This window comes from Urocampus carinirostris, chromosome 3 (assembly GCF_059441175.1).
Source record: "Urocampus carinirostris isolate Australia breed hairy pipefish chromosome 3, RoL_Ucar_1.0, whole genome shotgun sequence".
Classification (NCBI taxonomy): domain Eukaryota; kingdom Metazoa; phylum Chordata; class Actinopteri; order Syngnathiformes; family Syngnathidae; genus Urocampus; species Urocampus carinirostris.
In genome coordinates this window covers 48,287,928-48,308,012 of record NC_142351.1, presented here as the reverse complement: position 1 = coordinate 48,308,012, position 20,085 = coordinate 48,287,928, and the positions used below count along the sequence as shown (strand labels likewise).

The following is a 20,085-nucleotide window of genomic DNA, read 5'->3' as shown; positions in this document are numbered from 1 at the left end:
ACGCAATATAAGCACTGGCACAGTTTCTGAGCTCTTTGAACTCCTTCCTGGAGCAGTTGCGTCCTTTCCTTCATACAATGGCTCGATTGACTCACTCATGAATGAGTTCAATACCACCCTGACTAGTGTCCTGGATTCAATAGCGCCCATAAAGCTAAAATCACGTCCTAAAAGATGCACGCCTTGGTTTACTGATGAAACTAGAACCCTTAAACAAGAATGCAGGAAATTGGAAAGAAAATGGCACGCTACCAAGCTTGAGGTTTTCCATCAAACCTGGTGTGACAGCTTGTTAAAGTATAAAGCGGCCCTTGCCTCTGCAAAATCGGCCTACCTTTCGAAGGTGATTGCGTCTCAAAAGAACAATCCCAAAGCCCTTTTTGACACTGTAGCATCGCTTACAAGGCAACAGACTATCGCAGATAGTTCGACGCACTCTGCTCATGACTTAATGGTCTTCTTTACTAAGAAGATTCAATGCATACAGGAAGAAATTGCTAAAGAAATTATTAATACCACACATATTAAAGGGCTGAAATCTACAGATGCACGACAGGGTGGCTGTCCTGGGAAATTGTCCGGTTTTAGTGAACTGTCACTTGATGATCTCAAACAGGTGGTGAATGCGGCCAAACCGACAACTTGCCAGTTCGACCCGCTCCCAGGTTCACTTATTAAAAGTCTTTTTGGCGTCCTTGGACCTTCAGTTCTAAATATTATAAACATATCACTCTCCTCAGGTGTAGTTCCAGCAGCTTTTAAGTCCGCCGTTATTAAACCCACACTGAAACGACCCAACCTTGATCCAGAAATCTTAAGTAATTATAGAACTGTGTCAAACCTACCTTTCCTCTCTAAAGTACTTGAAAAAGTAGTGGCAGAGCAGCTGAATGTTTTCATATCTGAGAATAACCTTTTTGAATCCTTGCAATCAGGATTCAGGGCTAACCACTCTACTGAGACAGCTCTGATCAAGGTAACAAATGATCTCCTACTGGCAATGGATTCTGGCGCTTCATCACTTTTGCTGCTGCTGGATCTTAGTGCTGCTTTTGACACAGTGCACCACAATTTCCTACTAGAACGGTTGGAAAAATGGATTGGTCTCTCAGGAACCGTCCTCTCGTGGTTCAGATCCTACCTCTCAGATAGGACGCACTGTGTTAAATATGGTGAAATGACATCTGAGCCCTTTAATGTTACCTGCGGTGTTCCGCAGGGTTCAGTGCTTGGCCCCCTTCTTTTCAGCATTTACATGCTTCCATTAGGTGATATTATTCGCGAGTACAACATTAGCTTCCACTGCTACGCAGACGACACTCAACTATATCTTCCGTTGGAGGAATCTCCCACACTAAACTGTGGAAATTTGGAGGCCTGCCTCATTGAGATAAAAGAGTGGATGTCACTCAATTTCTTGCGTCTTAACTCTGAAAAGACCGAAATGTTAGTCATTGGTCCATCTAAATGCCGTGACTTGTTCTCAAAAACTGCTGTGAACATTGACAAATGTCACATCACAAAGAATGACTCAGTTAAAAATTTAGGTGTCATATTTGACCCTGATCTATCCTTTGAAATGCATGTAAAGAAAATTACTAGAACCGCTTTGTTCCATCTTCGTAACATTGCTAAAATCCGTTCAATACTGTCTCAGTCTGATGCGGAAATTATAATTCATGCATTTGTTACCTCCCGTCTCGATTACTGTAATGCACTACTCTCTGGTCTCCCGAAGTCTAGAATCAAGTCTCTTCAGCTGGTACAAAATGCCGCAGCGAGGCTTTTAACTAGGAGAAAAAAGTACGATCACATAACACCGATTTTGGCTAACCTGCATTGGCTCCCAGTTAGCCATAGATGTGACTTCAAGGTTCTCTTAGTATTGTACAAAATCATACATGGACTTGCTCCCTCTTATCTTTCAGATCTGATTTGCCCCTATGTCCCGGTCCAAAGCCTACGATCTGAAAGTGCCGGTCTTCTGGTGATCCCAAGAGCAAAGAAGTGTTCTGCTGGTTCGAGAGCGTTCTCCATCCGGGCACCGGTGCTGTGGAATGCTCTTCCCCCTGAGATCCGATCTGCAACCTCAGTGGAAATGTTTAAATCTAAACTTAAAACTCACTTCTACTCCATAGCATATGAATAACCTACTCTTCTCGTCGGCTGAAAAATAGTCTGTGTAATATAGTGTAATAATCTGTGAAGCCCTTTGAGACTCTTCGTGATTTAGGGCTATACAAATAAAGATGACTTGACTTGACTGTGAGGCGAGCGTGTTGGTAGTAGCGTTTTGCTACCCTTCACAGGCGCGGTTTGGGATGAAAGTTATAATATTATAATTAAAGCTTTGAAAACTCTCTTGGTGTACCGTCTTTCTTTGTAAATATGTGTAACCAATGTATAATATGTATTTGCACCTTTATATTTTTGTAATGTATTTATTTGAGACTCTTATTCTGATATGTTTTGCGAATTAAAAAAGAGGGGCGGAGCAAACGCGGGCTGACAGGAATTGAGGTAAAGGTGAGTGAGACCTGTTGTCGCGACGGACAATAGTGGATATATATTTTCCCACCCTTACCTTTGGAAATATAGACGTTTTTTCCTTGGATTAGTTTCAACGGGTACCCGGACTCTGCAGGTCTGCATCAAACCTTAAGTACCGGTATCATTTTCCGTTAATTTTGCCGGCTGTAGTTTTTGGACTGTTTACTTTATATTCAGTTACAATCGCGGGACTCAAAGCCGGGTTTGGGCTAGTTTTGTGATTGTGTTACATGTTTTAATGTGGGCGCATGCGGCTTATGTACAGGTGCAGCTTGTATAAGTACAAAGTCGGTTTTCCTCTTAAAATGTGGTGGGTGCGGCTTATAATCAGGTGCGCCCTATAGTCCGGAATTTACGGTACTATACAAAAAGTAAATAAGATCTAGTTGTTTATTCTGATAATTAAGCTTGAATAAACTTACTGGTGGCAGCGGCTTTGCGCTTGCGGACAGGCTTCATGATATTAATGCCACAGGTTGGTTGTAGAGAGGGTTGCAGCCAGTATGATGTGTTGTCCACATTAGCCATGTAAATTCGCAGGCTTCCGTCTTCACATAGAAGAATCATGGTTGTGCGTTGTTGCTCATTACTAGCAGTGTGTCGAATTGCTACCATGTCTTGAATCTATGAGCAAATTAAATAAAGCCATATGATGACATTTTAAAAAAATTGCTAGGGAAACTGATTTGCAGATGTTAACAAGCGTTTTACCCCATTCACAAAACACATAGTCAAGTGGCTCTTACCTTAGCTTTGGCTGGCAGTGTTTTTATTTCTTGAATCATGAAGGTGTCTGGTTTAACCATAATAACCAGTGGAATGCCTGTTGTCTGCTGCACACAGCATACAAGCCCTGGGTGGTTCATGACCTCAGACCACTGGCAAAGTGCTGGTGACATTTTACTGCTGCTGCCATTAGAACTAAAAGTGGGCATAGGAGAAACCAATCTATATCACCAATGTCCTTGCCAAAATTTAGATGTGAGGGTGTAGACAAAAGAATACCCTTTGACATTGATGGGAAAGAGCTGCTGTACATCAGTCGTGCTGCGTCCCACTGTGGCAGCAAAGGACTTTCCCTGGCTATAGCTGAAGAAAAGCATTTGGAGGACATGGGAGTAGTAGACAGACACACCTCCTCCAGCAACCTGACCATTGCTATCCTATTAAATAAAAACCAAAGATGGCACAATTAAGATAGGTCAACCTCTTTACCAGCATTCGAAACCCAAGTCAAAGTTTTAAATTAGTTTTGCAGTTAAAACAGTCTTTGTGACCTAATTAAACATTGAAAGTGATCCTCAGATCAAGCATTTTCTTCTCTCTACCATTCATACGCCTCTAATTGGTATTGTCACACGACATTGGGTCACAAGTATCCTGTCTGAAACAATAGGAATAAAAGTGGTGACAAACAGCCTTCATTTGCCGCTGGTTGGCATAAAAGGTTTAAAAAGGATACGAACATCCAGACAAAATAGGAGTTACAGCATAATGTGTGTTGATCAATTGGTCATGCTAGAAGTCAAGCAAGCCAAAGCAAAAAAAAAAACGGTTATGTTTTTCTGGTGAGGCGTACTGGTTTGATTAAAGACTTACTAAATGTTGAACACTGCAAACTATCCGTCCATCCATCATCTGCACCACTTATCCTCAGTAGGGTGGCGGGGGTGCTGGAGCCCACCCCAGCTTTCTTCCGGCAGTGGGCAGGGGACACCCTGAACCGGTTGCCAGCCAGTCGCAGGGCACACACAGAGACAATCACTCACTCATTCACACCTAGGGACAATTTGGAACGGCCAATTAACCTGACATGCATGTTTTTTTGGGAATGTGGGAGGAAACCGGAGTGCCCGGAGAAAACCCACGCAAGCATGGGGAGAACATGCAAACTCCACACAAGAAGGTTCGATCTCATGACCTAATCAATGCGCCGCTATGCTGCATGCAAACTATCTTTTGGTTTTAATTCCCCAATATCCAATATAGAGAAAATATAAATTGTTTTTTACCTTTAATTCCTCATGTGTTATTTCTAACACATTGGTGACATAGAAAGGGCCATGTTGAGCACTGCTTGATTCATCCATGACCTGGGTATATATGTAACCCGCTGAAGACATTATGACTATAATATTCTTTCCCTCTTCGTTGAAAAGGAAAGTAGCATCACGAATCTTAGAGCTTGGCAGAAGGAAGTAATACATGGGACTCAACGCATCCAAAGACAAGTCATAAATCTGCAAACACATTAAATAGTCATAAGTTGACCCACAAGATAGATGAATTATTATGTCATGCATACCTTGACAAAATCAGCAGTGATGATTGCTAGCTCAGTTTGTGAGCCTGGTAACCAAATGGCTTTGATGATGAAGTTGCCAGTAGCCAATTGTGGGTGCAGCACCAGATGGTCAGACACAGAGCCTGTGCTGCTGAAGGTGAGCACGTGGCAGTCCTGAGAACCAAAATTAGAAACAACACTGACAGTTAAGTTTCATGAATTATGTTAACCAAATGATTGCGAGGAAAAAATCCTGCATTAGCCCCTTGAACATTGTAGCATTAGAAAACCTTTAGCTCGTTCTTCCGGATTTACTTTTTTTTTATATGAACATAATTGTTATACAGAACATACCTTGAGGCCGCACACTGCCAGGTAATCTTCATTACAAGGGTTGCCTGTGAGACTGAGGACAGTGAAAGGGACCGGGGCAGAAGCCAGACGGGTGAGAGTCAGCTTTCTCTTGCTTGAATCAGCTTGCTTCAGAAGAGTGGACAGCTGCAAAACCGTTATCTGTGATGGAAGGAAATGGATAACAACTAATAATTCAAAACTATTCTTGTTGGTACAGTGGGACCTCGCTACTTCGCGCTTCGATGTTCGCGGATTCAGAGTTTCGCGGGCCTAAAAATAATAATAATAAAATATATATATATTTTTTTTTTACGCATTTTTGAAGGGGCGTCGCTACTTCGTGGTTCCATGTTCGCGGGTTCAGAGCTTCGCGGGTCTAAAAAAGAATAATAATAATAATAAAATAAAAAATAAAAAAATAAACTATTTTATTTTTGCATTTTTGAAGGGGCGTCGCTACTTCGTGGTTCCACGTTCGCGGGTTCAGAGCTTCGCAGGTCTAAAAAATAATGATAAAATAAAATAATTTTTAAAAAAAATTAAAAACATATATATATATATATATATATATATATATATATATTCTTTTTTTAAGCATTTTTGAAGGGGCGCCGCTACTTCGTGGTTCCACGATCGAGGGTTCATCGCTTTGCAGGTCTAAAAAATAATAATAGAATAAACTAATTTTTAAAAATATATATTATTTTTTTAAGCATTTTTGAAGGGGTTACTTCGCAGATTTTCACTTTTCGCCGGTGGTTTTGGTCCCCATTAACCAGGTCTAAAAAATAATATTAATAAAATTATTATTATTATTATTTTTTTTTTTTAAAAGGTGCGCCGCTACTTCGCGGAATTTCACTTATTCACTTAACCGCGATAACCGAGGTCCCACTGTAGACTCAAAATTTGGGGGGTGAAAAGCAGTTAAAAAAGCAATAGATGTTAGTCTGGAGTCCAACACTTTTCAGTCGGATAATTATTGGATGTTTACAAATTAAGTCTAATATAATCAATACTTTTGGGTTTCTGTTAGGTAGTGACCCTGTACCAGACATGGGACCAAGTCACACATGTGCAAGTCTCAAGTAAGTCTCAAGTCTTCACCTTCAAGTCCCAAGTAAGTCCCAAGTATTTTTTTCTTGGGCAAGTCAAGTCACAAGTCAAGTCCCGAGTCTTAGATTGCCAAGTCCAAGTCAAGTCACAAGTCATAAAAACAGCGACTCGAGTCGACTCGAGTCCAAGTCACTAAGTCTCAAGTCCCCATGTCTGCCCTGTACCATATGAGCGGAGATCAATAATAGCATACACTGCAAATACGAGGAAACATCCCACAAAGGACCTCTTGATAGAGCTAAGATTTTAACTCCTTACCGTTCCTGTAAAAATCAATGCTGGTCCTGAACCATTTAGTGAATATGGACACGTTTGGTCTATTTCGAAAGGTTAGGCTATCACTGCAAGTGCTACTAACATTGAGTAATCTGAGTTAGAACACACAGGAATAAAGTTTTTCTTCTTGCCTGAATTTTTTTTTGCAATTAAAGCCCTACAGATGAGTGTAAATATGTCAATCAAAGGTTAGGGAGGCAAACAGCTAATAGATAATGACTACTCTGTTTATTTGTGAACAGGAATTATGGGGCTAAAGCTACAGCTAGCAACAAGGGACATCAATTGATGCAGAGATGCTTTACGTCTGATTTTTCCAATCTGTCAGCATTAACGTGTTTAGGAGTAACTATTTTACACGGTTGGAATCCCTTGATTCTCACAGATGTAAGGCCCTTGTTGCGTACTATCATCGATTGTGATGGCTGCAAGACGACATCTTTGGTGAACTATACCGTATTTATAGTTTTTGGGTATCTTGTTTCAGAAAGGTCGTTACGTTTCTGGGATTAGTATATTTTTAAATAGTCAGCATATATCCCAAAAGTGTAGGCTTTCAAATGATATGTGGCATGACATATTTCAGTGACAGGTGACATCGCACAGACAAGTATTTGCTTCTCAACAGTCCGATGGCTCAGGTTGGGACCGGCTTCGTCTAAAAGTCCCAGAGTGTAATATTTGACAACTAACTGGCACTGTCATCAAATGCGAAGGAAAACCAGTGCCACGATGTTAAGGGGTTAAATACCGCGTCTATGTGGTCAATATTGAATGAAGCTCCGGTTATGTCATAATTTAATAATGTTGGCAAAAACATTGTGTAATTTATTCTCCTTGAGAGGTTAAACCCAAGCCAGATTCCAAACCAGACATGAATTTTGGCCGTGGTCGGGCATGAAAAGTCATTCATTTTGTTTGTGTTGGGCTTTTCTATAGCTGACTCATTTTAAAATAAATATATCTTTAAAATAAAAGTATACAAAAAAAAATGTCTGTATACTGAACCAAAAAACAAACAGAACAAAAAAAAAATACTTGACAGGTCATGAGTGTTGTTTATCGTCTCTCTGCCTCTCTTTTTTAAAGTGTTGCACTAATTTTTTTAAGGGTGTACTGCTAGTGTAGTTTATGGCCTGATTTACAACCCCGAAAGATGACGGACGCCCTTACAAATTATCCGTCAACTCTTAAAAATAATCAGTCAAAGATGAAAAACTGTTGGTTAATTTAAATTCCACGTACATCGAAATACAAAAAATGTCAATGTTTATACAGTCTTGTTGTGAAAACTCAGGTTTGCTTCGGTCCCGCTTTATTTTGCCTCACCTTTCCCTTTTCATGGCTGACTGCAAGATGTTGGCGGCGGCCATGAGGTGATGACAAAACACACATAGCAACACGCCTAAGTACATGAGCACTTATGAGCTGCCGGATTGTCTGCCCCTGGTCACCACTGTAATTCATCCTTACATTCTCAAAAGCCCCTTCTTGAGAACCAAGAGTGGGTACCTGTAGAAAGTAGGACAAAGATATACAGAAGAACAATGGCTACAATAAACCCAATTAACTCATTTTTACCATTAACTGATCTGTCATATCCAAGTTTTTATCCTGGGTGTGAAGTTCATTGAGTGCTTGCTGTGCTCGGCTGCTGCTCCCTACAGCTGATGCCTGTTGGAAATTGTTCTGAATTGCTTCCATTAGAAACATAAGCATTTCCAGTATGATAGCAGCAGTCGTAGATGCATTCTGTGGAGACATCAAAATGGATTATACTCAAAATTGCTTTAAATTGTTTTTCGGAGTGGCTGCAAATTACCCTGGGTTTTCTGAAGCCCCGTATTCAGATTACAATAAACCAGAAAGAAGAAAAATGTTATATAAAACCGCTTCAGTTGACTAAAAAGGGTAATTCGGCATCAAAAAAAATTATCAATAACATGTGTGGTCTATTATTTTTGACAATCCAAGAGTGTCAACTGAACAATACAATTGGTATGGCCAAGGTACATTGGGTGTGTGCTTGCTTGGTCCTGTCCTGTCCTAAATGCACAGCGATGTCTGTTCAGCCAGCTAAAGTGGCAAGACTAATTCCCACAAGTTTTCACGGGTTTTGCAAGTGGCTATGGTCAGAAGTCTAGACGGGATAAACGATGAAGTGTGTCTACATAAAATAAGTGCAAGGGGAGAGTATGCTCCTTAGTAGATCCGAGTTGGTGCAGTGGGTAGATTGGGTATTCAAAATCTACACTAATTCATGAGCCACATGGGTATGTTGGCAATAGCATGGCACATTAAGACATATTAAGACTCATGAGTATAGGTATAAGTTGCCCTTGAGCTCATAGATTAGTGCCATTAGAGGATTTCCCTATTCAAGAAACCCTTTGCAATAAAATAAGTAATTACTCACTAAACCGTAAATATTTCTTTATTTTCCTCACCACTTGTGAAAGTAACTCTTCTTGGCAGCCTTCAATACTCTTGCACACACTGCTCTTTTTTGGTCTTTCTTCATCACCTGGTTTGCCATCACAGATGGTCACCTTTCCTTTATCGGAGGGCGAAGCATTCTGGTGCCGGCTTGCGCTGTCAGGCATGCGCATTTCGCTCTGGAATGCTAAAGACTCCTTGAGAGTGGAGCCAAGGCCACTACTTGGGCTGCGTTTCACCAAAGCCTGTAGAAGACGCAATACAGTACACAATTAATTAATAATTAAGTGGGAAAAGGAAAAGGCCAACATAACTTTAACAAACAATTCGGAGAAAAAACGCTTTTCCCCAAAAAATGCATTATGAAAAAAGCCAGTTGCATCTCCTTTGTACTTAATACTCTTATAACTGCGAGAAAAACATTCACATAATATGAAAAGTCTGGAAAGAGTACTGGCACAGTAATAAAAATGACATTTAAGCAAATGTAATTTTCTATGGTATTGTATTTATTAGCAATACCTAAATAATGTTATAAATTCATGCATTTTGCTACAAAAACAAGATGTGGTTGATGGTTTGTCTATTACATGCAAACTTCACTGAAGCAGTAATTTAGTATTAACTAGGAAAACTGCCCATTCATTGATTGCCTAAGGATTGCAACATAATTTCTTTTAAATGTTACTGGGCATGTGCAAACTAGCTATAGAGCCCTGGTCAAATGAAATGATTGGATGGAAGTCAATGGGGGAATGACTTGCAAGCCAAAGTTACCGCTGTTGTTCTCTTCCCATGATGACCTGATGTATTCGGTCTCACCTGGCAGCTGCCATCTTCTTTGGCACCACAGTCACAGAAGAACGAGCCATATTTGGCATAGGAGATCTCATGGTCTTTATGACAGACCTTGGCGCACACAGTGCACACACCTACCCCATCCACCATTTTACAAGTGTGACAGTGGTACCTATAAAACAAAATTTAGCATTTTAGGTCTGACATGGACAAAGCAGTTTCTTGTTTTACACCCAGATAGGCAAGTATTAGAGTGGACCATGTTTATTTATTTATTTTCTTGAATTTCATGTGCCGTTGTAGCCTTATTTGTTAAAGGGGACATATGGGAATAATTCCATTTTTAGGAGCTTTTCGCCATTTTAATATGACAGTTCTCCTCGAAAACAACATAATACATGATCTTGTGCCCCAGTTATCCATCTTTGCCCCCCTTCCGTCTTATGAAAACAACTGGGTGCGTACTTTTTTTACATACACAAGGATTCGATTTTTTCTTTAAAATCAATGCTTGCACTACATTGATAAAATCAGCTTTTATCAAGTGAGTCGAATTTTGAAACTCGATTTTAAAGATTGCTTCGAAGACACACGTCCGGAGCTCAACCCCACCATAGCTCAATAAGGGACTGCTTTCATTTATTTCATTCCAATTTGTATTTAACTAAATATACAAGCCTTCAGCAGCAGCGTCCAGCTGGTAGCCTTCACATGATATTTGCATGTTCTAATTGTAAGTAAAGAGTAGTGACTAGGTTAACTCAAATTTACATTATTATCACTACTGACCTTATTCACTGTATTGGAATATATTATATATATATATATATACACACACACACACAATTTATTTTTATTTTTTTGCAAAAAAAAAATCAATTGAAGCATTGGGAGAATTGTTTGAACAAATTTGAGCTATCGGGGATGTAAAGCAAAATCATGGGCAATGCATATTGTGAAATAAAAATCAATTTATCTTTACCAGTGTTGGTTCATGAATTCTTTCTGTGTGATGGTGAAAGTACATAGTTTGTTGCAGAGCGAGTCTTCATCCTGTGAGAATATATACATAAATATATATACATGACGAACTGTGTCACACATTAGACTTTACCTGGAGTTAGTTGATTTTTTAATTGTGTATTTAATGTGAAAGTTTAATTGTGTATTTAATTTGGAAGATGAATATGCAATACATATGGATCCAATATCTAAAATGAGTGTAAAAATAGATAAGTATTTCATAAAATACAAATTTCACATTTTTATTATCTAGCAAAGCTTTTTAGGTTGAGCATGAATACTGTCATGTAACGTGCGGTAATTTAAAATGAAGTCTCACAGAATCCTCTGCCTGGGAATCATCTTCTTCGACAGCTAGTTCCTCCACCCAGTCTGAGTCCACCTCCATGGCCTTCTCTTCTCCCTCCATGAGTAATGAAGAGCTACCTTGACCATTACTTTGCCTCAAAGCATTCATCACATCAGCGAGGTAGGATATTATGTGACAAGAGCATTCCAACATGCTCGCATGCTGAAAACACAACAGTATAAATGGTTGACATTTGTCTCTGCAAATTCAACAAGTACACCCCATAATAAAATAAAAGCACACCTTTCCTTGGGATGTATTTGTGCTCACTTTTTCCACCACATTCTTTTGTGTTAAATACTTTTTGCTAGAAAAAAAAAACAACATTATAGGAGATGTAAGTACTTTCAAGTTGGCCTGAGTGAATGTATCTGCGATTTATGTAATTTCTTACCATCTTGTGAGCCAGTCAATAACTGCCCTGTGCAGCTGCAGGTGGCCGGCTCCCTGTCCAGCGCTTGCCAGAGTGGCCATGATGACCATTAGCTCAGGGAACCCAGTCCCATCTCCGTTAGCCAGCATGTCTGTTGCCATGGGGATCAGAGTACTAAGGAGGACCGTGCACACGCCTTCCCCCACCTGGCTGTTGTCACGCACAATGTGGGTGGTGAGTAATTGCAAAAGCTGCCGGTTTTCTTGAACGATTTCCAGTTGCTCTGAATCTTTGGGTGGTGTGGCAGTCATACGCGTCAGCCAAGACTGCAGACGAGAAGGTTCCACGCAAGCCAGCTGTGCCAGAGACCCGCAAAGACAGAGCAAACTGGGGTTTGGGCTCTTTTCAGCTAGGAATAAAATAAATACATGTAAGTATCCCAGTTTTATAAATGCTTTAATTAAAATAGCTTGTATTAAAAGTTAACTTTCAATAAGGTCATCTTATGAGACTATTGTACATGATTGTTATTCTAAAACTTTCAACTCTGTAAAATAAATAACTAAATATTAATAGTAATTGCAAGAGTAACAATAACAGTAACAGCAGTAATATCAATTATCATATTTACTAGTGTATATCGCACATTTTTAAAAAAATAATTCAAAGTTTGGGTGTGCGTTATCCACAAGATTTTATGCAATGATTGCTATGTTGAAAAATATCACTGACCACAATCGGAAAACATTGGATGCAATCCAAATCAAAACAGTGTTGCAGCGATGAGAACGCCGAACCCTATCCACAGGACCACCAGTGATAAAGATGACATAAGGAAAGGCATTCCATTATATCTCATCACACTATTTTTAGTCAAAGTACCAGAGACCAATGTTCATTTTGTTGCATTTATCTTATCACATGTCACAATGACAAAAAATGTATTTTATTCTTTTATTCTAAGCATTCCAAGTGACTATCATTGTTGAATATGTAAGGTCATTTTTAAAGTTTATTGACAACTAAAACTATGAACACAATACCAATTTCAAATTTACAATGCATGTATATATTGCCCTTCAAAGTCTGATTCATCATTAGCTACACCAAAGAGTTGTTTCTCTCATCCTAATTTCTATTTTTTAGGACGACTTTCTGTTTTCTCCATTCTGTAGGATTTGTCCCTGGTATTGTGCCTAAAATAGTGTGACAATGAGAAAATGGAATGCCTTTTCACATGTCATCTGTATCACTGGTGGTCAGGTGGTTAGGATTTGTTGCTCTCACCGCCACGACCCGAGTTCATTTCTGGATCCAACCACAAAGTTAAAGGTGAGGAAAAAGTGAAACAGAATTGCATACCAAATTTTAATAATAAATAAAATATGGGTGCGCGTTATACATGAATAACTAAGGTAATAATATTATTGATATTGCTAGTAAAATAAATAATAAATGACAACAAGAACAAAACTTTATTAACTGGTTAACTCACCAAGCTGAAAAAGCTTTGTGAAAAATTTTAGAACTCTGTTGCAGAATTTTGCAGATAAACTTTCATTAGCTGTTGCCATCATAATTTGGACAAGCTCACCGCTGAAAAAAAAAGAAAAAAGAAAGATGCAACATGTGAGAAAGTTGTGTTTATGGTCACAAAAGTATTGCCTGTCATGCTTTTAAAAAAAAAAGGTACCCGAAAGAAAAGAACTCCTCCATGGCTTTGCGCACTTGGACACTCTCAAGTTGTTTTTCGAGGTAATGAAGGCATTCCTCAAGGATAGACTCATCCAAACCGCTGTAATCCAAGTGAATAGTACAAACGATTTAACGTTTTCAGTTCATGTGAAACCAAAGTTTCAAATGTAACTACTGCAATTCCATCTTTGATGAACACAAAAGGTGACCACCAGAATAGAACTGAAACTGCCGGAATCTAGCTTGATGCGCAGAAAGGAGAACTCTCCCTTACTGGCGGAAAATAGGGATAAAATAAACTTTTTTACAGCAAGACTCTTACCTGCTTGGGTCAGAGTGATTTGCAATGATATTGTAACATCCAGTCACCAAGCGTTCATAGATACGGCCTAGAAAGGCGTCAGACTCTGATGGGCCAAGAATGCGCTCTAGGGATGTGGTACAGATATCGGCCACACTCTCTGTACTGTTCTCCAACAAGAGAGGAAGCAGTGAACGAACAATTTGAGAGGCATTCACCTCCTCTGTACTAAAACACAAGGAACAATAAATTAGGGAAATACTCAAACTTTGTTCCATTTATTTCATCACATAGCAAAAAAAACAAGACATTTTAAACGATCCATTTATATCTTGCCCGCACTGGACTACCACTTACACGATAAGGTCACCGGTCAGACGGACCAAAGACAGAAGAATGTGTTTGAGAGACGAGGCCAATGGTAACGACTGGCAGCTCAGTGTTCCCAGATGCGCTGCTTGAATAGCACTGATGTAACTCTCTGATGGAATGGTATCATTTGCAAATGCATTGCGCTGAAAGCAAAACAGAATATTTGTTAAATGTTAAAACAACATACAGCTTTAATAAAAATCTGGTTAAAAATGATACTGGCTTTGTCCTTTGACAGAAATCTACAGTGCACTAGGGTGCACATATTGTATGTTATTGTGCCATTCTGGAAGAAAACTTTACTCAGTCTCCTCACTCTATTGGTAGGTAATAGGAAAATTAAAAAAAAAAGACTGAATAAAAAAAATAAGGAAGACATAGGTAATGTATCAATTTAAGTCAATAGGGCTTAATAACCTTTTTCCAAAATTCTTCAATTGGTGGAAAATTATAATCATATTTATTGTAAATGCTTTAACACATATAGCAAATAAGGCAAACCCTGAAAAAAAAGAAAACATCGAAATAAAACCAATTGTTTGTGTATGTGTGCAGAACTCATTTTATTTTCATGAAGCCAATCCCCATTTTAGAATGTTCATCGAGTGCAAATTCCCGCTATTTTTAGAGGGGGAAAAAGTGCTTAAAAATACACAATAACCGCACACAACACAATTACAGCACTGTGAAAAAGTATTCTCTCCCTTTCCTGATTTCTGTTCTTTTGCATAATTATCACTTATGGATGCTTCAGATCATCAAACCGATTATAGTATCACACAAAGAAAACTCGAAAATGCAGTTTTGGAATGTTAATTCAATTTAAGGAACAAAAAAAGACCTATAGCCATGTGTAAAAAAAGTAATTGCCCCTTGATCCTAATAGCAAGTTGGGCCACTGTTGGCAACAACAAAATAGATTATATGTTTACGATAATTGGTAATAAGTCTTTCAAAACGTTGTGGAGCAATTTTTGCCTAGTCTTCTATGTAAAATTGTTTAAAATCTGCCGTACTAGAAGGTTTTCTATTATGAACTGCCTGTTTAAGGTCACACCACAGCATCTCAATTGGATTTAAATTCGGACTTTGACTTGGCCATTCCAGAACCTTAATTTTTTCGTTTTTAACCATTCAGAAGTGGACTTGCTGGTGTGTTTTGGATCACTGAAGCCAGCAAGCCCTGTTGTTCCTTGGATGTTTCTGAGGTTCTTTTTTAACCTCCTGGATGAGTTGTCGTCGTACTCTTGAAGAAATCTTAGTTGGTCAACCATTTCTAGGAAGGTTTGCCGGAGTTCCCAGTTTTTACCATCTGTGGACAATGGCTCTGACAGTGGTTCGCTGGACCCCCACAAAGCCTTGGAAATGGCTTTGTGATCTTTACCAAACTGATGGCTTTCAATCACTTTTATACTAATTTCTTCTTGAATTTCTCTAGATCGTGTCATGTCAATTGTGTTCTTGAGATTTTGTAGCCTTCTTTGCTTTGTCCAACAGATTTAATTTGAGTGGTTTATTGATTCAACACAAGTGGTGTAATCAAATGTTAGTGTGGCCTGTGGAATTGAACTCAGCTTTCCCAAAACTGTGATTTAACTGTGAGTTACTTTGTGATTTAACAAGGAGAGGGAATTGCTTTTTTAAAGAGGGCCAGATAGACCTAGATCTTTTTGTGCCTTACTAAATGGAATCAACATTTCAAACTTGCATTTTGTATTTCTATGGGTTGTCCCTGTGCATTATCACAATTGGTTTGATGATCTGAATGCTTTGTGAGTGATAACTATGCCAAAAACACAGAAATCAAGAAGAAGTCTAAAACTTTTTCACAGCATTATAAATGCAGATTCTTATCAGTTGTTGGTCTGTCACTCACAGTGCGCAGTATTCAGTAAACTCCAAAATGAGTCACTGTTTTTTTATTCTTCTAGCTACTTACCCAGGATCCGATGTTTGGGAATTCGTTGGTATGTATACTATTCCACGTCTCACATAGTGACTGCACAACTGATGGTAAGTTCTGCATGAGATTTTGCCCTAAAAGTGTTAATTCCAAAAGTTAATGAGAAACTCAAAACTTTAAGTAGAACTTAGCACACTGTTGTGCATTTATTTACTCAATAAATATAGCGTCATACCGAGCAAGTTAGCCTTGCAGCGAGTGGAGCCAATTGAAAGCACTGCAGCATAACCCTGAAGCTTGGTATTTGACAGCTTGTTTTCCCCTTCTTCTGGTATGTTCATGAGTAGATAAGACCTGAAACAAATCAAGGCTGGACTTTTTGAGGGTGAATGTGGGAAAAAAAAAAATTAAGACCAAAAAAAAACTATAACTAGTGAAACGGGTTGAGTATGGTAGGCAATCCTAATTCCAGTTTAAATGAGTAGCACTCCCAAAAAAGATCACCTCGTAAAGGCTGTGTAGACATCAGCAAGCTGCAACGTGGCAGACAACAAGTTCTTTGTGACATCTGATGACCTCTGAGAGTCTGTCTCAACCGCAGCCTTGGACAAATGTTCATCCAGTGACACCTGCACTTTGGAAACGACAGCGTCCAGGGTATAGATGGCTTGGAGCGAGGGAAGCTGATCGATTTGAACGATAGACTTTGGGTCAACACTGGAGAACATTGAGATCTGCCAAGTATACAGTAAAATAAAATGAGAAAAAAAGGGTCCATGACCACAAAATGTTCATTGTGTTCACTGTTGATAGTAAGCTTCAAAACACAACCTGTCGAGCAATGTACTCCTCTGCTAGCTCCACATCATATTTAACTGTGCTGCACTTAGCAGCTGTAAACTCCACCAAAGAGGCTGCCTGAGCTGCTTTCATTCCCTGCTTCACCAAGTGCTCCTGTATGTGCGGACATGCATTTTGTCACAAACCACAAACATACCACATAACAAGTGAAATGGTGAAATATTACACCTCTGTAAACCCTTAAACAAACCTTAATCCAATTTACGTATGTAGACACTCTGAGACGTGATGACCATCGCAGTGTATGAAGAATGTCACCCTCACTGGATTCACCACACCCAGACTTGAGCTGCTCCATGTAAGCTTTTGAAGGTGGTAAAGCCCCCAAAATCCTCCATAGAATTAAGAAGAAGTACTGTATGGAACATGCCTCCTATACAGACAAAATTAACAGCTGTTTAGTCAAACAACAAACAATGTCAGCACATTGTATTGCTTGTATTGTCTGTACAGCTTAACAATTTGTTCAGAGTAAATGTTTGTCTTTGTTGTATATTTTTGAGCCCATGTTATGAATTAGTTAGGTAATGTTAGGAAAATGTCCGTTGTTTGGAGATGAAATCAGGAGATTGTGAACAAGCTTGTGTCTCGTATTAGTTGTTTGCTCTCACCATTGGCATGATGGACTTATTTTCCGGTCTTTTTGCTGTATCAAGCTGCGAACCGGCTGCCAGGAGTGAGATCAGCCAAGCATAAAGTTCATCATATTTCACTGCTCCGTTGAACAGCTTTGGAAAAACCTACCAAGGACGAAAGAAATGCACATTGAAAGACTCATCACAGATCCTTTAAAAAAACAACATAAAAAATAAAAAGTCTCACTTTAACATCTAGCCTACTAATATCATCTTCAGATGCCTCAGGGGACAAGACACAGTAGAATTTTGGCTGAACATTTGAATCTGGAAATAAAAAGGTGAAACAAATTTACATTATTGGGGAACACCCTTTTTAGCTGCAATGCTTTATGGGATGGTTATCCGTATGACAAACAGATCATTTTGATGTGTTTTTTTTTTTTTTTTTACAATCAGTTTTTCTTGACCTTGGCACTTGCAGGTTACTGGAAATAAAGTTGTTCACTTACTGCTCTGACAGTTCTTGGCCCAATTCTCCTCCACCTCTTTAAAACCATAGTATAGCGGAATGCTGCTACGCTTGCCGACATCCTGGTGAGAATTTGGTCCACTCGATGGAGGGGTGAGGAGATTGTACTGCACCTGAAAATAAAATTCACAACTAGGAATCAAAGCGTTCAATTAACTGCTACCAAGGTTGCAAACTACTAGGAACAAAAGGTTAAAAAAACTTACATAGAAACTACTGATAATGTATGGATTTTTTTTTAAATAAATGTAATAATTGCCCATCAGCAGTATACTTGCCTTCACCAATTAGTGACAAAAAGGCTTAAAACTGTTTTTTTACTCAAGCCAATAGTCAACTACAATTAATTTCTCTTAACGGTTCGTTTTGGTTTCCCAAGTTTGCGTTTTCAGTTCATTTTGAAGTTGCCCTGGAGGAGGGGTCCGCTAGCGAGCGCCTGGTGGCCAGGCCGTTGCTCACGGGGTCCGGCCAGGCACAGCACGACGAGACGACGTGGGTCCCTCTTCCTATGGGCTCACCACCTGTGGGAGGGGTCGTGTGTGTAGGCAGTTGGGTGGCAGCGAAGGAAGGGGTCCTTGGCGCCACGATCCCCGGCTACAGAAACTGGCTTTTGGGGCATGGAATGTTACCTATCTGGCAGGGAAGGAGTCCGAGTTGGTGTGTGAGGTTGAGAAGTTCCGACTAGATATAGTCGAACTAACCTCCACACACGGCTTGGGCTCCGGTACCAGTCCTCTCGAGAAGGGTTGGATTCTCTCCCACTCTGGAGTTGCCCGTGGTGAGAGGCGCAGAGTCGGTGTGGGCATTTCAGTTGCTCCACGGCTCAGCGCCTCTTGGTTGGGGTGCACCCCGGTAGATGAGAGGGTAGTGTCCCTCCGCCTTCGGGTGTGGGGACGGATACTGACTGTTGTCTGTGCTTATGCACCAAATAGCAGTTCAGAGTACCCACCCTTCTTGGAGTCCTTGGAGGGTGTGCTGGAGAGCGCGCCCTTGGGGAATCCCTTGTACAGCTGGGAGACTTCAACGCTCACGTGAGCAATGACAGTGAGATCTGGAGGGGGGTGCTTGGGAAGAACAGGCCCCCTGACCTAAACCCGAGTGGTGTATCGTTATTGGACTTCTGTGCCCGTCATGGTTTGTCCATTGCGAACACCATGTTCAGACATAAGGGTGTGCACTTGGCACCAGGACACCCTAGGCCATAGTTCGATGATCGACCGTCCGAGTGGACCAAGTTTCGCGCCTCCATTGTCGAGGCGGCTGATCGGAGCTGTGGCCGTAAGGTAGTCGGTGCCTGCCGTGGCGGCAACCCTCAGACCCGTTGGTGGTCACCGGCGGAGAGGGATGCCGTCAAGCTGAAGAAAGTCTTATCGGGCCTTCCTGGCCTGTGGGACTCTGGAAGCAGCTGGCAGGTATCGGCTGGCCAAGCGGGATGCGGCTTCGGCGGTTACCGAGGCAAAAACTCGGGCATGGGAGGAGTTTGGTGAGGCCATGGAATGCGACTTCCGAACGGCTTCGAGAAAATTTTGGTCCACCATTCGGCGTCTTGGGGGTGGGGGGTTGTGTGTGCCGTCAACACTGTGTATAGTGGCGATGGGGCGCTGCTGACCTCGACCCGGGACGTTGTGAATCGGTGGGCAGAGTACTTCGAAGACCTCCTCAATCCCACCGACACGTCTTCCTCTAGAGAAGCAGAGCCGGAGGACTCTGAGTTGGGCCCTCATATCTCTGAGGTTAAAGTCACTGAGGTGGTCAAAAAGCTCCTCGGTGGCAGGGCCCTGGGGGTCGTTGAGATCCGCCTGGAGTTCATTAAGGCTCTGGACGTTGTGGGTGTGTCATGGTTGACATGCCTCTGCAACATCGCGTGGACATCGGGGACTGTGCCTTTGGACTGGCAGACTGGGGTGGTGGTTCCCCTCTCTTAAAAAGGGGGATCGGAGAGTGTGTTCCAACTACAGGGGAAATCACACTTCTCAGCCTTCCCGGTAAGGTCTATTCAGGGGTACTGGAGAGGAGGGTCCGCCAGGAGGTCGAATCTCTGATTCAGGAGGGACAGTGGGGTTTTCGTCCCGGCCATGGAACACTGGACCAGCTCCTATACCCTCTGAAGGGTACTTAAGGGTGCAAGGGAGTTTGCCTATCAGGGCTACATGCGTTTTGTGGCCTTGGAGAAGGCATTTGGCCGTGTTCCTCGGGAGGCCCTGTGGGGGGTGCTTCGGGAGTAAGGGAGCTGTGCGGTCCCAGTCCGCCCGGTGCCAGAGTCTGGTCCGCATTGCCGGCAATAAGT

At 40.8% G+C, this 20,085-nt stretch overlaps 1 protein-coding gene across 2 annotated transcripts in view; it reads right to left on the bottom strand.

Moving 5' to 3' along the window:
- Nucleotides 1-20,085, bottom strand: part of ubr4 (ubiquitin protein ligase E3 component n-recognin 4) — a 67,684-nt gene that overhangs the window by 30,086 nt on the left and 17,513 nt on the right. Inside the window, exons 21-46 of one of the 2 annotated variants that reach the window (XM_088332137.1) lie at nucleotides 17,779-17,911; nucleotides 17,514-17,593; nucleotides 17,303-17,431; nucleotides 16,882-17,064; nucleotides 16,662-16,784; nucleotides 16,335-16,564; nucleotides 16,066-16,184; nucleotides 15,867-15,964; nucleotides 13,913-14,070; nucleotides 13,577-13,783; nucleotides 13,253-13,354; nucleotides 13,055-13,155; nucleotides 11,581-11,968; nucleotides 11,430-11,493; nucleotides 11,157-11,348; nucleotides 10,797-10,867; nucleotides 9,794-9,986; nucleotides 9,028-9,261; nucleotides 8,162-8,332; nucleotides 7,910-8,092; nucleotides 5,189-5,347; nucleotides 4,856-5,008; nucleotides 4,563-4,790; nucleotides 3,556-3,713; nucleotides 3,297-3,471; nucleotides 2,973-3,174 (exon numbers count right to left, since the gene is read on the bottom strand). In XM_088332137.1, coding sequence (XP_088188263.1) covers nucleotides 2,973-3,174; nucleotides 3,297-3,471; nucleotides 3,556-3,713; nucleotides 4,563-4,790; nucleotides 4,856-5,008; nucleotides 5,189-5,347; nucleotides 7,910-8,092; nucleotides 8,162-8,332; nucleotides 9,028-9,261; nucleotides 9,794-9,986; nucleotides 10,797-10,867; nucleotides 11,157-11,348; nucleotides 11,430-11,493; nucleotides 11,581-11,968; nucleotides 13,055-13,155; nucleotides 13,253-13,354; nucleotides 13,577-13,783; nucleotides 13,913-14,070; nucleotides 15,867-15,964; nucleotides 16,066-16,184; nucleotides 16,335-16,564; nucleotides 16,662-16,784; nucleotides 16,882-17,064; nucleotides 17,303-17,431; nucleotides 17,514-17,593; nucleotides 17,779-17,911 — 4,234 coding nt within the window. The remainder of the gene's footprint in view (nucleotides 1-2,972; nucleotides 3,175-3,296; nucleotides 3,472-3,555; nucleotides 3,714-4,562; nucleotides 4,791-4,855; nucleotides 5,009-5,188; nucleotides 5,348-7,909; nucleotides 8,093-8,161; nucleotides 8,333-9,027; nucleotides 9,262-9,793; nucleotides 9,987-10,796; nucleotides 10,868-11,156; nucleotides 11,349-11,429; nucleotides 11,494-11,580; nucleotides 11,969-13,054; nucleotides 13,156-13,252; nucleotides 13,355-13,576; nucleotides 13,784-13,912; nucleotides 14,071-15,866; nucleotides 15,965-16,065; nucleotides 16,185-16,334; nucleotides 16,565-16,661; nucleotides 16,785-16,881; nucleotides 17,065-17,302; nucleotides 17,432-17,513; nucleotides 17,594-17,778; nucleotides 17,912-20,085) is intronic. The other variant, XM_088332138.1, reaches the window with a different exon arrangement.